The following is an 18,292-nucleotide window of genomic DNA, read 5'->3' as shown; positions in this document are numbered from 1 at the left end:
TTTGTGAAAATGGGGACATATTTAAGGCACTGGCATTATATACCGTATATTGAAGTCTGTTTTACCCTGCCCATACAAATTTGAGAATGAGGTCTTTAGTTCATGGACACAATGTTGATGTAAAATCATTAGTTCTAAAGTAGCAACTTCCTACAGGGAAAGGGGAGGGAAACTTTTGTTGCTAGTTCTGACCAAATATAGCCTTGCTGTGGCGCTGACTCACATCAAGTAGAAGTGCACATTCACTGTTAAGCCTTTTGGGCAAGATTTTCAGTTGCAGTGAATGAAACTGAGTCAGGGATATCTCAGCCTTATGGTACAGATGATCTTAGGATTAGTGCAGATATTAGATCAAAAACTTGGTAGTTGTGCTCTTTGCCTGCTGTTTTGAAAGCTAGTGCAGGGACATGGTGAGGACAGACAAATAATCTGAGTGATTTTGTTCTAAAGAAGAAGAAGAAGAGTTTGGATTTGATATCCCGCCTTTCACTCCCTTTAAGGAGTCTCGAAGCGGCTAACATTCTCCTTTCCCTTCCTCCCCCACAACAAACACTCTGTGAGGTGATTGGGGCTGAGAGACTTCAAAGAAGTGTGACTGGCCCAAGGTCACCCAGCAGCTGCATGTGGAGGAGCGGAGACACGAACCCGGTGTACCTGGTTACTAGTGTAACCATCCCAAACACTATTTATATTTATCTGTATAATTGTTTTCTTGCCAAATGCAAGTTGGGAAACATGCATTTGTCCAGATAATCTCTCACTCAGTCAGCTCTTAGTTTTGTTTTGTCTCCTTCATATGGTTCTCAAGTTTCTGGTTTCTTCTTCTTCATTTTATTGAGCAGCTTAAAATTTTATTTTTTGCATTTTCAGTTTTACAAACAGAATAAAAAAACCTACAAACATAAAATCCTCTTTGACTTACCTCCCCACCTTCATAGATCTTCATATAATAATTTCCCCCTCTGCATCTCTTCCGTAGCTCTATTTTTATAAATCCTTTATCACTCCATAGTTCGAATTTTTACTACAAGTTTTCTGTCAATCCTACCAATGTGTGTAATTGTTTACAGTATTTTTTAAAAATAAATAATAAACTTACCCCATTCTTTATTAAAGTCAGTCTCTTCCTGGTTTCTAATTCTTCCTGTGTTTTGCCATCTCAGCATAATTCATCAGTTTTATCTACCACTCTTCCTTGGTCAGAGTTGTGCCATCTTTCCATCTCTGGGCTAACATCATCCATGTAGCCATGGTTGCATGAATGAATAATTTTGTCTGGTCCTTCAGGAACTCTGGACCTAAAATACCTAAAAGAAGAGCTTCTGGGGTTTTTTACAAAACATTATTTTCAGCATTTTTTCCAATTCATTATTTATCATTTCCCAGAAGTCTATTATCATCTTACATGACCACCACATGTGATAAAACGTGCCCTCTTTCTCTACATTTCCAGCATGTTTTAGACTTTGATTTATACATTTTAGCTGATTTACTAGGAGTTAAGTACCAACAATACATCATTTTCATATAGTTTTCTTTCGAACAGGCTGTCTTTTTTAATCCTATTGTCCATAATCTCTCCCATGCTGCTAATTCAATATTATAACCAAAATCCTTCGCCTAGTGAATCATAATCGATTTGACCTGTTCATCTTTTGTTTGCCAGTCTAATAAAAGTTTATACATTTTAGAAATTAACTTAGTTTTATTTTCTAACAGTTCCCTTTCGAACTGGGAGGTTTTGTTTTTATCCATCTTAAACACTTCATTAAGTTGGTGATATTGCAACCAATCGATTACTAATTCTCTTATGTCTTATGGGGCTTACTTGGGGGGTGCATGCCACCTTCGTGCTTCTCCCAAGGCTCTCTTGATGAGCTCCCCATTCATGGAGAAAACAGCTCATCATCCACTGCCATTCCACAGTATTCCAGAAGTCCAAGTTTCTGGTTTATTGTTTATCAAACTAATGTTCTTGCAGATGAGCCAGAGTAATTACAATTTCAGTTGCAATTATGACATACCTATATTGGCACCACCATATAGGTTTTGAAATTATCCATGATAATATTGGGAGCTAAGAAGGCTCTAGCTGTGCTCTAGTTGAGCAATATTGAAGCAATATTTTTAAAATTCATGGATGAGCTCCAGCCCTTAAGCAATAATAAAAAAAACACTCTCATCTCACAAGCATACTTGGGAGAATCTAAACAGATGCAGAAGTACAATTCCCTCCCCCCCCTCCATATAGCTATAGATAGACCATAAGGAGAAACTCCTCCTCCCTCCCAAACCCAGTGAGGACAGAGCATTCCCAATAGCCATGGAACACTGAGTCATTGAAAAAAATAAATGGCCGTGGGAGGGGGGAATAGAATCAGCCTGACTCTCTGAAAGTGGCCTGTAAAGAGGAGGGTGTGGCCTCAGCTTCAAAGGCTTCAAATTTTCACTGATCAGCTGACATGCATGCAGGAGAGAGAGAGCAGGCTAGGAGTGCAGAGGGGGACAGGAGGCAAAGAATGGAAGGTAGGCATAAGCCATAGCCATAATTACTAATGTTTTATAGATTTTATTTTTGTACAAGTTCAGAGTGTTTCACATATAATCTGTTTCCACATTGGGCTTTTACTGTGAAATAGTCAACTGTTTTCATTCATTTTTACAGAGCATTAGCTTGGTATTGTCAACAAAATGCCCTGCTCCTATATTTCCCCTGCTTAACTTCCTTCCCTGCCCCTATGTTCAGAAATTATGCCTCCTCTAACACTGTATTGAATTTCCCTAGGGATAGATGTTTTATGGTGCAACTGTTGGAGCCAGCTGGTCTTTCGTAGCTTGCTGTAGCCATTTCCTTTCATACGCTTTGTCTCTTTTCTAACAATCATTTCTATCGCTTTCACCATCCCCTTTCCAAATAATATTGCCTTCATATCTATTTCTTTTACCCAGCCCCAAATTGCAGCAGAAGGCATATACTTATTGCGAGTGCAGCAAGGGGGGGGCGAGCATTTCACTTTTCACTTGCACTGTGGTCCATGTAACATTCCCAGAAATTTGGGACTGGGGAAAGGGGAGCTACCCACATGGATGCAGAATATTTCTTGGATTCCATAAGTCTGGAAACCGAGTTGCTATTTCATTTGCAGCTTTAAGTAGACCAGGAATGATTGGGTGCTGCTGATTGTCCACATCTGGAAGCACTGATAGTATCTCTGGGGCTAACTTTTATTTATATACTAATGCATATAACAGCCCTGTAGCCATATGCATGTATATATGGAGGGGGGCAGAAAGGAAGCATTGATGGATGCTTTCCTTCTACCTCAGAAATAGCTTGTTTTTAATGGGGGAAACTGTTCACTATTTGGAATAGAGAAATGGCAAGCAGAAAAGGGTAAGATGCATTCCAATTACTTCTCTAGTTTTTCTTTTTTTAAAAAAGGGCCATGACTTTGTGTGTTTGAACCTCCCCCCCAGTCCTAGACCAATACTTTAACCATATTTTTAAAAATGTTCAAAGCAGCTATAATGTAAAGAATAAAATTCTAATCCAAAAATCAACAATAAACATACAGTCAAACCTCACTTGTGGAATGTAATCCATTCCGGAAGCCTGTTTGGCTTCCAAAATGTTCAACAGCTGAGGCATGGCTTCTGATTGGTTGCAAGAACTTCTTGCACTCAAGCGGAAGTCGTGTTGGACATCTGGCTTCTGAAAAACGTTAAAAAACCAGAGCGTTTACTTCTGGGTTTTCAGCATTCGGTAGCCAAAATGTTAAAAAACGGAGCTGTTCGACAACTGAGGTTTGACTGTACCACTATAAACTTAACAAACAGGTAAAAAATCATCAAAGCCCCTTGGGATAGCATGGAATCAAAAGCCAAAGTTTTTAGAGCTTTTATTAAAATGATGCGGAGCGGGTCAGTCCCTCCTCATGACTTGAAGTCATTTTACAGCTCTGCTTGGAGCAACATATTCATATCGTATTCATATCTGACACACTGAAAAAATCTGGAGCGGGGTCTGATTAGACAAAGAGAGTTCTCAAGGGGGTTAGGGTGTCATGGTTGTTTGCCTGTAACGTGTAGCTAACCCCTCAATACTCTTCCTAACAACACTGAGAGATAGGATAGCATGTGTATTCCCAGACCAGTACTTAGGAAAATGTATTTTCAGTTTGTTGAGCATCTCTCGTGAAATAATTAATGTTCTCTTGGGATGATGACTAAACAAGGATGACCTTGTTTTTGTATGTATATGATGTCTTTAGCTCACAGCCACAAATCTCCACATGTACATGTTGAAGATGTCAAATAAAGAAACAGTTATCAAGTGACCAAGATGAAGGAATGACCCAGTTAGGGATCTGATTAGCTACTGCACACAGCTTTTAAATTGTCCCAAAAGACGGGACTATTCCTACCCTGTTTTGCCATCATTTGTTACAGCACATAAAAACAAAAACAAACTCTCAGTTTTGAAATAAGAATATTAACTGTGGAGTTTGAAAAGACAGAGGTCATTTTTCAATTTTTTTGGCTGTTCCACTTTCATTGATACTGTAACAGCTGCTTAAACATTGTGACAGACATTGTTTAAATACGTTTGTCACTTAGGCATAGGCTGTATATGAAGAACATATCACTCTGATGACAATAGATGTCAACATCAGATGTATTTAACATTTGTAAGTATACCCTACTGTACACAGTATTCAACAATACAATTGTCATTATATACTACTTCAGCATAATCATAGCACTTCATATACATTATCTCACTAACTTTTACAACTATCCTGTAGTTTAGGTCAGAAATACTGTAACCATATTTGTGATTAGGGACTGAATTTGAGAGATAAAAACCTTGTGCAAGGCCTGCTAGTGAATTTATAGCAGAGGGGAGATTTGAATTGGTTTATATCATAGAGTGCTAGCCATTATTTTCCAAACTGATGTCATTCATGATCTTGAAAACTATAGCAAGACCTGCTCTCACAATTCACTTGCAAATGACAAGGAATTGAAGTGCTTTTATATTTCCATTCAATATTTTACTAGAAGTGGTGCATGCTGCAGAGTTGCTATAAGGGGAAACAATAAACAATTCAGTATTACTTATTTCCTGTATATGAAATATTTGTGATCTATAATAATGAAAGTAACTAAAGCAAAGATATAATGCAAGGTGGTGAAGACATAGTTGCAAGAGATGCTACTACAATAAATACTGGATTGAACCTTCCTTTACCCTTTGAGGACTTAAACTTTCATTGAAATCTGAAAGGGGCAGTCTGGCTGTCTGGTCTTGAATTTGTGTATAATAATAATAATAATAATAATAATAATAATAATAATAATAATATTTTATTTATATCCCGCCCTCCCCAGCCGTATACCCCAGTGTATACTTTACAGCCTTTGAAATACTAACTTCTTTGGCTTTCTTATCCATATTTAGAGTTATTGGCTGAAAACATATACAGTTGAATAAATTAATTCCCACTAGTCTCAGGTTGCCATTTTATGGATTGTATTCAGTTGTATTACTCCACTTGCAAAAAGCTTTTTGATCCAATGGATACTTAAAGATAAAGGGACTCCTGACCATTAAGTCCAGTCGTGACCAACTCTGGGGTTGCAGCGCTCATCTCGCTTTATTGGCCGAGGGAGCCGGTGTTTGTCCACAGACAGCTTCTGGGTCATGGGGCCAGCATGACTAAGCCGCTTCTGGTGAACCAGAGCAGTGCACAGAAACGCCGTTTACCTTCCCACTGGAGCGGTACCTATTTATCTACTTGCACTTCGTGCTTTCGAGCTGCTAGGTTGGCAGGAGCAGGGACCAAGCAACGGGAGCTCACCTCGTCGCGGGGATTCGAACCACTGACCTTCTGATTGGCAAGTCCTCGGCTCTATGGTTTAACCCACAGTGCCACCCGCGTCACTAATGGATACTTCCATTAGTGTAAAGAGGAGGAATGGGTTTTGGTAATTCCTTTTTCCTCTGAAGCCCTATGTACCCAGCCAATCTGCTAAAGAAGTGTGATGGACCTTTGCAACAAAGTGGTAGGTGGTGCAAAGAAATGCAGTACATAGCAAAGTGGGAATCTGTGAATATCACCTCTCCCCACCCCATTTCACCTCATGAGCACAAAGAAGCATGATATTTAAAGAAATCACATGCTTATTTTGTTATCTGAAATTCTTGATGGGGTCAGTATTTTCTTCTTGTTATCTATTGCTGATAAAATAGTTCCAGAGAACACACACTCCACAAGCCACAATACTTTAGGTGTGGTCCAGTTTTATAGCTTGACATTCCAAGTGATGATATAGCTTCTCTCAACAGGATTCTTGTGATACCTAGGGATTTTTAGAACGACCAAGAATGTGGCGAGATGGCAAATGCCCGTGCGGTATGAAAACGCTTGGTGGGGGACATGCTAAAAAGCAGCTCTGCTAAATTTAACTTCTTTGGGCCTCTAATTTTTCCATAGCTTTACTTTGAAATTACACAGTGATATGTGGTTTGCTATTCAAAGACTTCTTCTTAACTATAAGTTAGGATATGTGAAAGACCAGACTTAGCATCTTTGGAGCAAGCCTGACATGCATTGTGCTGACAATTACAAACTGAAAATGGATACTTAGAAGAAGAAAAAGACCTTTGCAAGGCCACAGTAAAGCCAGCAGCCAGCAGCCAGCTCTTACTTTATTTTGAGTACAACCCGAAACTATAATATGAGTGAAAGATTAAACATTTGCTACAAGGATCTATGGATTTATACTTTTGAAAGTTTCAAAACTGTATTGCATTAGATACAGTAACTCATTATCTCACTTTTATTCCGCTTGGTCCCCAAGATTATCTCAGATAGAATTTTCAAATTCATTTTTTTTATTTTATTTTGTTTTGTTTAATTTTCTATTGGTTTTTACACAGCATAACATCCTTTTAAACATCATTTCAAAGTTTTTGGCTATCACAGCCTAAGACTTCCTTCAACCTCGACTGATGGTTTTCTAAAGCCTTTCTAATTATGCAATTTGTTACTATAATTATTGCTATAAACTCAAATTTCCAATACATCTATTCTTAATTCTTTTCACAATAATTTATAAATTACTCCTTACAAAACTTGTTTTAACCCTACAAGCGATGTCAGTTGATTACAATTGCTTTCCAAATATATCAAAAACTTATTCCATTCCTTTAGGAAAGTCTGGTCCTGAATTTCCCCTGTTAGTCTCGCCATCTCTCTTACCACTCTTCTTTAGTTGGTATTTCTTCTTGTTTCCATCTTTGGGCTAATAGTATCCTTGCTGCAGTTATCACATAAAAACATTTTTTTATCATTCTTATGAATTTCTGTATCCACCATACCCAACAGAAGGGCTTCTGGTTTTTTAACAAATGTGTATTTCAACATGTTTTTTATCTCATTATAAATCATTTCCTAGAAGTCCTTCACTTTCTTGCATTCTCACCACATATGGTAAAAGGTACCCTCTTTTTCTTTACATTTCCAACATTTATTATCTGTTTTATACATTTTAGCTAATTTCGCTGGTGTTATATACCACTATTTTGTTTATTTTAAAGTAGCTTGCATATATCAACAATTTTGAAACACACAAACAAAATAAATTGTGCAGAGGAAGAGGCATCAGCAAAAATCACCTCCCCTCTTCTTGCATTAGTTGCTTCAGCAGTGCTTCTGTGTCCTCAAGATTCCACACAGTATGTTGAACTAGGAGAGGATATTAAGAGATTTGCTCTGAATCAGGATGTTGAAAACCAAATGAGGAACAGGAACAAATATCAAGCAAAGAGATGCAGTGACTAAATCAGAAATTGGAGAAACAGAGGGCACTTAAACCATATCCACATGACGGAACTTCTGCTGGGATGATCTATTTGAAAGCCTCTCACCTCATGTTTTGGCCTGAGGAAAGACTTTAATTATGCAAGTCTTTGTCACTAACAAGGGGAACCAAAGTACAAACCAAACCAAAGTTGGGTTCAAATGTGGCTCAGCAAACAAGTTTTCATTCTAAAGAAGGATGTGGTTATTTCCACAAAGAAACAAGTTTTACATGATTTATTTATTTCTTCTGTCCTTCAGGGTAGTAGTAGTGTCATGGAATTCCATGGCTTATTTGTGTGTCTTGAGGTAGATTCACACCATACCTTTAGAGCGCATGACTTTCCTGAAGAATCTTGGGAACTGTGGTTTCCCCTTTACAGAGCTACAACTTTCGGTGCTCTTAACAAACTACAATTTCCGTGATCCTTTGGAGGAAGCCATATGCTTTAAATAAATGTTGAATTCACTTTACATGTATAGTATGGATCTGCCCTGGTTTAGCATTGTGAGAATGAGCCTTTGCAAACCTGAGTCATGCATGAACTTCCTTCCCTCTCCTCTGGAGGAAACTGTAAAATCCCACTTCTGGTTTAGATTAACCATAGTTTTATTCTGTTGTCTGAACCCTAACTGTAATCTTGAGTATAGTATGGTTATACAAAACAAGCCAACTTCATAAACTGGCTTGTTTCATTTCATCATTGTTGAAATTAACTACCATTTGTCCAGGTTTGAGTGAGACAGAAATCTACAATCAATTCAAAATGGAAACAGAAGCTTCTGAACACTTCTCTGTAGCTGTGAGAGAGGAGAGGTACAGTAGTACCTAGGTTGTTGAACTTAATCTGTTCTGGGAGTCTTCCGATTGGCTGCAGGAGCTTCCTGTACTCAACTGGAAGCTGCAGAAGTTGCGTCAGACATTTGGCTTCCAAAAAACGTTCGCAAACCGGAACACTCACTTCCAGCTTTGCAGTGTTCGCGAGCTGATTTGTTCAGGAGCCAAGCCATTTGACAACCAAGGTACCACTGTACTCAGATTCATCCAGTTTAGAGTGTTTATTACACTCAAAGGCAGGGAGGTCTGTAGGTACAGAACAACATGTTCAGAGCAACAGAATGATACAAGTCTCTTGGTAGAGCTGGTTTGAGTCAGGTTTATTATGTGTTCTCTCCAGGCAGTTTTAATTCCTTTGCCACAAAGTAGATTTCATTCTGCTTTAGAAACACAAATCATTTCTTTAAGGATTTGTTCTGCAACAGATATTGCACAATGGAAACTCAATTCGTTTGTGCTATGCCTGTTCCTTGCATTTTGACATTGCATAGGCACCTTTGCTGTACACTTTTCAGTGCCTGCTTAAAACATTTTTGTTCAGGCAAGCCCATCCAGATATGTTGACGAGTTTAATATAAACTGTTTTTGTTGATAATTACAATATTTCTTGTAAACCACATAGCGGTTTCACTATAGCCAAGTGAAATGTAAAGTTTATGAAATAAAGTGAATTTGTGCTAGAGAGAGTGCTTGCTGGTTAGTGTATGTACCTCAATATGTTTCAGACACATTTCAAAGGAAATTTAATTGAGTTTTCCCCTCCTTTCTATCTAATGAGATGTAGTTGTAAGTCAAGAAGATATTAAGTTTCTTCTTTAGTCAAATTTAATATTTTTTTAGTGTTTCACAGACTGACTTCACAGAATTGCCTTCCATATAAATGGGCTTAAGACAAAAGCTTAAGCATGAGCTCACACATGCATATTTGGTAGTTGGTGACGGAAGCATCAAGTGTAGGTTGCATGTGAGAATTAGAATCAGTTCCATGGGATGGTACTTCAAAGGCAGTTTACACAATGACTCAACAAGGTATGCAAATAACATTGCATGTTCAACATACAACTTTCAATTTACATATACTACTAGATTCATGAATACAAGCTTAACATAGTGGAATAAAAAAATTCAAAGCTGCCATTCTAAGCACACTTGGGGGGTGGTTTATGGTGAAATAATTTGGGCTCATAAATGAATGGTCTATGATCCAAAGCTGTTTGGACTCTCCACTGTGCACGTAAAGCTCTTCTTTATGTAAAATTTATGGAAATTTTGAAGCCATGGAAAACAACCAGTTTTGCAAAAGGAGGTAGTTCCAAAGAACAGGTCTGAGTTTCTCCATTGATTTCAGTAGAAATAGAATTTCTTCATTAAACTGAGCAGGAAACTCCTAGTAGGTGGGGGTCTTGATGCATATTTTAAAGCTTTCATGACCATATGAAATAGGTAAATTGTGGTCAGTGTTTCATACTGGTATGCAAGAAGTTCATTGAATACTAGACATAGATGTTTCAATTGTTTTCTTTCTCGCTGGCAAACAGTTAAATGAACAGCAGCAAGGTATAAGGATATAAAATATTCTCATGTATATTATCACTTTTGAAAGATTATTTACCTCATGTAAATTATATAATCTGATATCAGGGCATCAGCTGGCATCATTAAAAACCATTTGTTAGACATTGTATGCTTGCAAGTAAAATAAACAGCTCTTATTGAGCTTAGGACAAAGTGTGAACAGAGAAAAGCCCATTTACAAGAAAGTTCTTCATGTGAATTCCTGCATTGCTGTTAGTTATTTGGATGCATGTTGTTCTGTGGCTTTTCTTCATGTAATGATTCAGAGGTACAAACTTTATGTGGCCAGAATACAGGATAATCTTTGCTTGAAGGTTCATACTTCTTTCAGTGTACAAAAGACAAGATCCCATTGCTTGGAGAAGCACAAAAAAAGTATTCTTCATTGAATCTTTAACAATGAAAGGCCAGTTGCATTTTCAGGAAATGGTTACAAAACAAGCACAACAATGTATGTAGAGATGGTTGACATGTTAGTCTGTTGCAGCAAAAACAGCAAAAAAAATTATTGTGGCACCTCAAAGACTGACCCATTTATTATGGCATAAACCTTCGTGGATTATGTGGAGTGTTGAACAGAGTTGCTGGTACACATAGGTGCCAACTTTATAGGGCTGAGGTGCCTGCAGCCGCCCCCCCCAATGTCTTTTGGGATGGGGCTGAGCCACCCCTGCATCTTGAAGGGATGGAGGAGGCCAAGCCCTTCCTCACCCACCTGCCCCCTCTCCCTCCCCCCTCTCCTACCTTTGTCCTAACTTTTGCCTCAATTCAGTATGTTTGCGCAGATGTGAGGAAGGGCTGTAACTTTAGCAGAACACATGCTTTATGTGTGGAAGGTCCCTGACATCTCCAGGCAGGGGTGGAGAGCCATCACAAATCAGCTAGCTGACCAATAACTCAGTAGAAGGCAGATTCCTATGATGCGAAACACGCTTGTCCTCCCTTTGCTGTACATGATGCACTACTTATTGTGGATGATCATGGCCTCTCAGGATGTAGCTACTAAAATATGAAATCAGTATTCCAGAATTGCAAGCATGGCAACACTGCCAGAATTGTCTGTGTTGTTATGTGACTACCAAGGGCACCTATTGGTTAGTACATGTGAACAGAAATAAGCCTCATTAAACTCAGAAAGCCTTAGCTCTAAGTAAACATATTTAAGATTGGGCTGTAAATATTTCTTTTAACTTCAAACATGAATTATTATTATTATTTAGGGAAGCATACATTTGAGGTAAATGTGAATTTTATTCCTGTATTCTTTAGGAGAAGAAAGCAATGGACCTTTATTTGAAAATTTATCAAACACAGATTCAGAACTACCTTGCAACTCTGAGGTAAGGTTTAACTGTGGGCACAGTTCATTTTATAAAATGTGATTTTTGATACTGAAAGGGAAGTAATGTTGTGGGTAAGTGAAAACCTCTTTAGATTGCCATTAATCTCTCAGGGAAGGCATACACCTTAATATTTAGAAATTGGCTTCTAAGGAATCAATTATAGAATTCTCAGGGGAAATTGGAAGACAAAAAGATTGGAATGCAGGGCCTTGCCAGTCTACAGAAGACAAGCAAAATGGAGCCAGGAAAGTTTGTCCACCCTAAATTCCATTGCGCAGCAGAATTGTACAAGTGCCCCCTAATCTAGGAAACTGCATATAGAAGCCTGGTTACATGTGTGAATTGGTTAGATGATTAAGCTGATGAATGCTACATGAAATCAAATAATGTTATGTGATTTAGATTTGAGAAAGCCGTCTATGCCTTGTGTTTGTATTCCCATGTGATATAATAATAAAAGTATTAATTCACAGTTCTCATCATAGTTAATGCTATCCATTTCTTTGCATAGCTGGAAGAATAGTCTAACCTAGTTCAAGGCAGCTTCCTATATCTTACTTAAACTGTATTTATTTTATATGTATTTAGCGCTGTATTTATTTATTTATTACTTTAGGCTGATTATCAGAAAGTCTTGATTTGATATTGGTAGCCCACTTGTTGTATACTTTGGATACTGTATGTACTTGCTCTTGTAAATATATATTCTCTTCATTACTTTAGTGAAATTGTTCAGGTTGTGAATCGCATACCTATCATAAGTTTAATGAGTTTAAACACATGGTAGTATTTGAGGGCATATACTGGTACTATGTTGGAAGAACAATCCTTTATTCCCATACACCAGGAGAAGAGCTGTGCTTTCACTACACTGGTACAACATCTGCCATATTCTAGACTCACCATCCCAGAAAAACACTCTGCTCCAAAATAGAGTAACAGCAACCGCCACACCCCATCGTCCATGGCAGTGGAGTGAGGCAATGGTGTGGATTTGAGGTTGAGGTTGCAGAGATGTCCCCGTGTTAACCAGATGTAGGAGGAGTCAATCTCTGTTCTCTCACAAAATACACACCTGCCAGATATAATGATGTCGCAGCATCTTCCAGTGTGTGAACCACCATTGAACAAGCACGAAGAGGCCAGTGTATGTATCCCTGCACATAGAAGTTTATTTTCCTTTGTACCATAAACTGTGCACAGGTACTGTTTATTTTTAAACATAATAGCCACATATTGACAGCAATAATGCCCAATGCCATAGGGCATAGAGCTGGAAAATGAGGTGCAAGTTCAAGACGCACTGTAGAGGAATGGGGAGGGCAATATGATTCTGCTCACTTTTGCAATTATATTTCAAGGCAAATGTATTTTTGCTTTATTGGGTAAAGCCTTTGTGTAAATCTGATACTAAAATTGTATTTTTTGGCTTCTGGTTGCAAAGCAAATGTAAATTCAGTAGCTGCATCGAGGCTACACATATGATAAATATGGTAGCTTAATAATAAAAGGGCAGATATTTGCAACTTCAGTTATTTTTTTTCAGCATTTTAAATTCTGATTTCTTTACAATAATTTACATGCAATGCATAGTATACAAGATGAGTTATGGATAAGCCATTACCAAAATGTTTTATGAGTATGCATTTTGAGTAATATTTATTGTGATGAATGTTAGCCTGAAATTAGTTCTGCTTGGCTGCCATACTTTCACATAATAAATACCTTATCCACTTTGCTTGCTGCAACAGTTACTGACCAATATATTCTGTTGTACATCTTTATCTAATTTAAATACAAAGGTGATCACTTCTTTGAATTTTTGTGCTAGATGCTCAGTGACACACTTGAATCCAGTTTAATTTGTGGATGAATATCACTATCTGGCTTTTATTGTCTAATACTGTAACTTACTCATGCACTCATATGCACTGGACTGAAATTAACCTAGAAAAATTTGCACATCTTGTTTCATATTCCCTACCTGTATTTGAAACTAACGCATCAAACATTTGTCTTTATATATCTTCATGCATCACCACTATACACCCCGCTCGACTGCCAGTTTAAACTCATGTTTTGAGATCACTGTTGGAAAACCTTATTCTAAGCGTTTGTTATTACATAAAACGTTAGATCATTTTTCATACCAAATTTACTCACTTCTTGAGGTATACAGCAAACTTCTAATTTACATAGTAAATTTGATTGCATTCAAGAGACCGCTAGATTATAGAAATTTCCAAAAGCTTTTAGTGACCAACAGGAAATTTATTATGATAAAAATGTAAAGAAAGCTCCCTTTTCCCATCATTTCCAAATGTGGAATAAAACTCTTATCAAAACCATAGCCTTTTTCTATTTTCATTTTTTTACAGCAGAATAACCAAAAGATTATTAGATAGAAACTTTTATTCCTGTTCGCAAACAGGAAGATAATAACCATATAAAACATAAATTACTGTGGTTTAAGTTTCCTCACTTTATTTCCTCACAGGAAATAAAGCTGACAGGTGGCTATGGCAGTCTATTGTTTCCTTGAGAATTAAACTGGAAATTACTCACTGCAGCTTTAAAAACACATACAAACCCTGCAAGGCTTCATGGTTACTGCTGGGTTTTTTGTTTTTTGTTTTAAGCACCCTGCAGCTTTTGCATCTACACTAATCCCATTATATTTTTCTCATGATGCCACTGGCAGGGCCTAAGTACCACTGAGACTACATTACTCATCTCTGATCTTCAAGGGGTAAGCAGCAATCAGTGGCAGTGGTTATGCATCCCTGCATGAATAGTGTTGTCTCTTACTGTATGTCAAAATGCAACAACAGCAAAAAAAATATTTTCCAGTTTTCTTAAGATATTTGGGACATCCCTTCAACAATCTGTGCAATAGACTCTCCAGAACAGTGTGGAAGGTAAAATGGGAGACTGCATGAGAAATCAGCAACAATGATCCCCCTTTCTCTTATATTAGTAGACACCTCTACAAGAACAAAAGCCATTCTGCAAATGCAATGGTGACCCTTGATTTTCTTCCTTTGAGTTACAGTATCAAGATTTCAGAAATAAGGGTAATGTCTGTTTCTGGAATGACACTTTAGAATAAGCGATTACCCTTTAGATATGGAGTCTCTGTCCATCCAAAAATTAAACAATTCTTGTCTCTTTAATTGCCTAGTGTTCTCAGTTTGCTGGCATTCATTTTAATCATTAAAATGGACAGTGGTATCAAGGACAGAGAGTACACCAAATATGAAGTGACAAATCTGCATAAAATTTCCACACAATGCTGAAAACTGGAAAGTTGTTTTTTTTAAAATTTCTTGGGTTTGCTGTGGAATGAGTTGCTATTATGTGTTTGGATCTTTTCTGCTGTTTTAACAGGACTTTGGGTTTATTTTCTACCACCTTGCTCATTCATCTGTCAGTGGGAGTCTGCATGCCCCTTCTGAATAAATGGACTTTCAACACCCCCTCGTCTTGTACTGAAGCAAGCATAAATGTTGGGCAGTGGGGAGTCCCTAATGGATCAGTTTGAAAAATGAAGTCCAAGAAAGTGTAATGCTTTGCTTTATTAATTACTGTAACAATATGCAGCTAGTGAAAGCAGGATAAAAATGGTATCTGTTAACATTCTTAACATGGTATCTCACTTTTAATCCAATGAATTTTGAATGGAGTTGAGGCAGTCTGCCTTTCAGGTACACCTACATATCCTTAGCTTCACGGATGAATTTATATGAGGTAGCCGCTGACTTCTTACTATCATTGTGTATTGGTGTTACTAATACTGGTGTTACTTTTCCATTTATTTATCTATCCGGTTTGTGGTGCCCGATGGATGGATCTTTATCATTATTTACTGTACTGCTCCTTGTATTCTGAGCCAAGAGAAAGTTATAACTCTGGATTTACATTTATTTATTTGATGTGCTTAAGTGAAGTAGGCCTATTTTAGTTTTTTTTCCTTACCTAATAACTTCCATGAATGTTTGTCTTTTTTATGGCTTTAATCAGTGCTTTTTTCCCTAGTGGGATGCTGGGGTACGCATACCCCTAAACATTTTGTGAATCTAAGTTTGGCCTCATTGAGGGGCAGTATTTCAATATGTATAGGAAAATGAGAGTACCCCTAAACTATGTTTTTTTTTTAAAAAAAAAACCCCACAGGTTTTAATTAATATGTTATATAATATTTTGTACAATTAAGCAATATAAAGTTTGTAATTGTGAAATATAACTCCAACACAATGTGTTGTGAATTTAAAGATCTGGAAAAATATCGCTGTGACTTTTTACTGCTTTTTATGACCATATATTCTTCCTTGGTATTTCTGGTCAGTTGATCGCTCACACTTCCATCCCAGAATCGTGTTAGCAGACTTCGGTGATATCTTGGTTATCTTACAATACAGTGCATATGCATCATGAACATCATCTCCTTTTTGTGCACCGATTTTATTTCTGAAGTGATTTGTTGTACTGTACATGTGCAGATTGCCAAACTGTGGTCTGTGGACCCTAGTGCTCCATGAGCTTTATCTAGGTGATCCACAGCATGTCTGCATCAAACACTCACATTTATTTTTAATTGTATTTTATTGCTTCTTTTTATGTATTTTATTGTATTTCAATTTGAAATTTATGGCATGCAACCTGTAATGCAATAAAATACATGATAAGAAATAAATGAAGCAATAAAAAAGCAATTAAAAATCATCCAGCATCTAGCACAGTGCATCACGATTGCTACAACAGGCAGAAAAAACAATAAATGGTCTGCCAAGACTTCAGCGATTTTTAAGTTGTCCACAGGGGATAGGGTCTGGGAACCAGTGGCATATGCAGCAAATAATTCTTACAGTATTCATCTGATATAATAAATGTATAAGCAAGTATTATTTAAAAAAGAAACACCAAGAACTCTTCTGTTAATATAATTTGGTGGTGGAGGCTGTAACCAAAATTTGCTTTTCTTAGCTATGTTACTGGTGGCTGACCTCTTATTTGTTTTGGAGCTAGCAGCTACCTTTAGGGAATGAAGTGCTAAAAGCTTGTACACAACCTACTTAGCTGTTAGGGTACAGACAACTTGGATCTTGCTTTGACTTTTTAAATAAGAGGGCACTGAAACTGGTTTTAATCATATTGTGGTAAAAGCCTCAGGACAGAAATAAAATGTGAGGCTTTTATCTGTTCTTAGCTTTGTGAACTGGAGGGCATATCCATTCTTCCAATTTTGCTTTGGAGCATGTAACTAGAAGCATGGGAAACTGCCTCAGAGAAAACTCTCGCCCCTGCATGGAATGCCTCCTTTTCCTTCGAAAAATACTTCTGATAGCAATAACTGCAGTGCCCACTACATAGCTCTGAAAGTTCTCCTTTACTGCTATGTGGACAGAAAGGGACATGGGTGGCACTATGGTCTAAACCACTGAGCCTCTTGGGCTTGCCAATCAGAAGGTCAGCAGTTCAAATCCCCACGACGGGGTGAATACCCGTTGCTCGATCCCAGCTTCTGCCAAGCTAGCAGTTTGAAAGCATGCCAGTGAAAATAGATAAATAGGTACCACTGCAGTGGGAAGGTAAGTGGCATTTCCATGTGCTCTGGTTTCCATCAAGGTGTTCCGCTGTACCAGAAGTGGTTTAGTCATGCTGGCCACATGACCTGGAAAGCTGTCTGTGGACAAACGCCTGCTCCTTCGGCCTGAAAGCGAGATGAGCACCACAACCCCATAGTCACCTTTGACTGGACTTAACCATCCAGGGGTCCTTTACCTTTTTTTCTTTTTTTCTTTTTTAAGTATGTGGACAGGCTAGTTATACGATGGGCAAGTTCAATTCCCTTTTGTCACATATATTTCAGTGTGGACACATAAATGCAACTTGGGATGTCTGCAGGTATAGCTATAGCTTCCTGGCATCAAATTACCTTGATTGTAAACTTCCAGCTCTTGCGATAACAGGAATTGAATGCAAAATGCTCAGTCTGTATTTGTCCATGGGTGTCTCTTGGAGCACATTGTTTTCTTTTTGTGTATGTGTCATGGAGAATTTAAGAACCAGATCTCCAAAAATGATATCTTGAATGTATGATATACATATTAGAACTTAAGGTCTATGTAAGCATATATTGTCTTTGAAATAAGTATTCTTTATTATGGCAGGTTTTATTACTGCAGCCATAACTTTCTGATCTGGAAAAATGAGTCTTGTTCCTGACTTTACGCAATTGTAGATATAGGTTTTTTTAAAAAGAGTGTGGTGACATGCTAATTCCCTGTTGGTTGTTCCAGAAGGCTGGAAGGAGATACAATCTGTTCCTGAAGCAACGTCTCAGGGTAAACCATAGAGAGCTGATACTGCTAATAGCTTGGATGGCTGCAGTGATAACAAGCTTCACTATGTGATGTCTCTGGTTAATTGGGAATTAAATTTGTAGCCTCAATAGTCTTTAAATAAAGAATAGTTGTTTGCATAATATAAACAAGAACAGAATTTAGACCAGAAAACCCCCCAATAATGATCAGTGATTTTTAGCTCGTTTCTTAAAACAAAACAAACCCACAGCCACCCTAACATAATTTCATGTTAAACTTGATGACAGCATCAAAGCTCTGCCTACATGACTGCAAACCTTATCCAATTATTTGACAATTGGACATTAT

General features: G+C 37.7%; 1 protein-coding gene across 11 annotated transcripts in view; it reads left to right on the top strand.

Moving 5' to 3' along the window:
* Positions 1-18,292, top strand: part of ANO5 (anoctamin 5) — a 65,004-nt gene that overhangs the window by 8,050 nt on the left and 38,662 nt on the right. For 2 of the 11 annotated variants that reach the window (XM_083598252.1, XM_083598249.1), the window contains exons 2-4: positions 11,548-11,618; positions 14,323-14,370; positions 17,921-17,965. In XM_083598252.1, the coding sequence (XP_083454378.1) occupies positions 11,548-11,618; positions 14,323-14,370; positions 17,921-17,965 (164 nt within the window). The remainder of the gene's footprint in view (positions 1-11,547; positions 11,619-14,322; positions 14,371-17,920; positions 17,966-18,292) is intronic. The other 9 variants (XM_083598259.1, XM_083598258.1, XM_083598257.1 and 6 more) reach the window with 5 other exon arrangements.

This window comes from Podarcis filfolensis (genome assembly GCF_964270895.1).
Source record: "Podarcis filfolensis genome assembly, chromosome: 1".
In the NCBI taxonomy this organism is placed as follows: domain Eukaryota; kingdom Metazoa; phylum Chordata; class Lepidosauria; order Squamata; family Lacertidae; genus Podarcis; species Podarcis filfolensis.
This window is presented reverse-complemented; position numbering and strand designations above follow the sequence as displayed.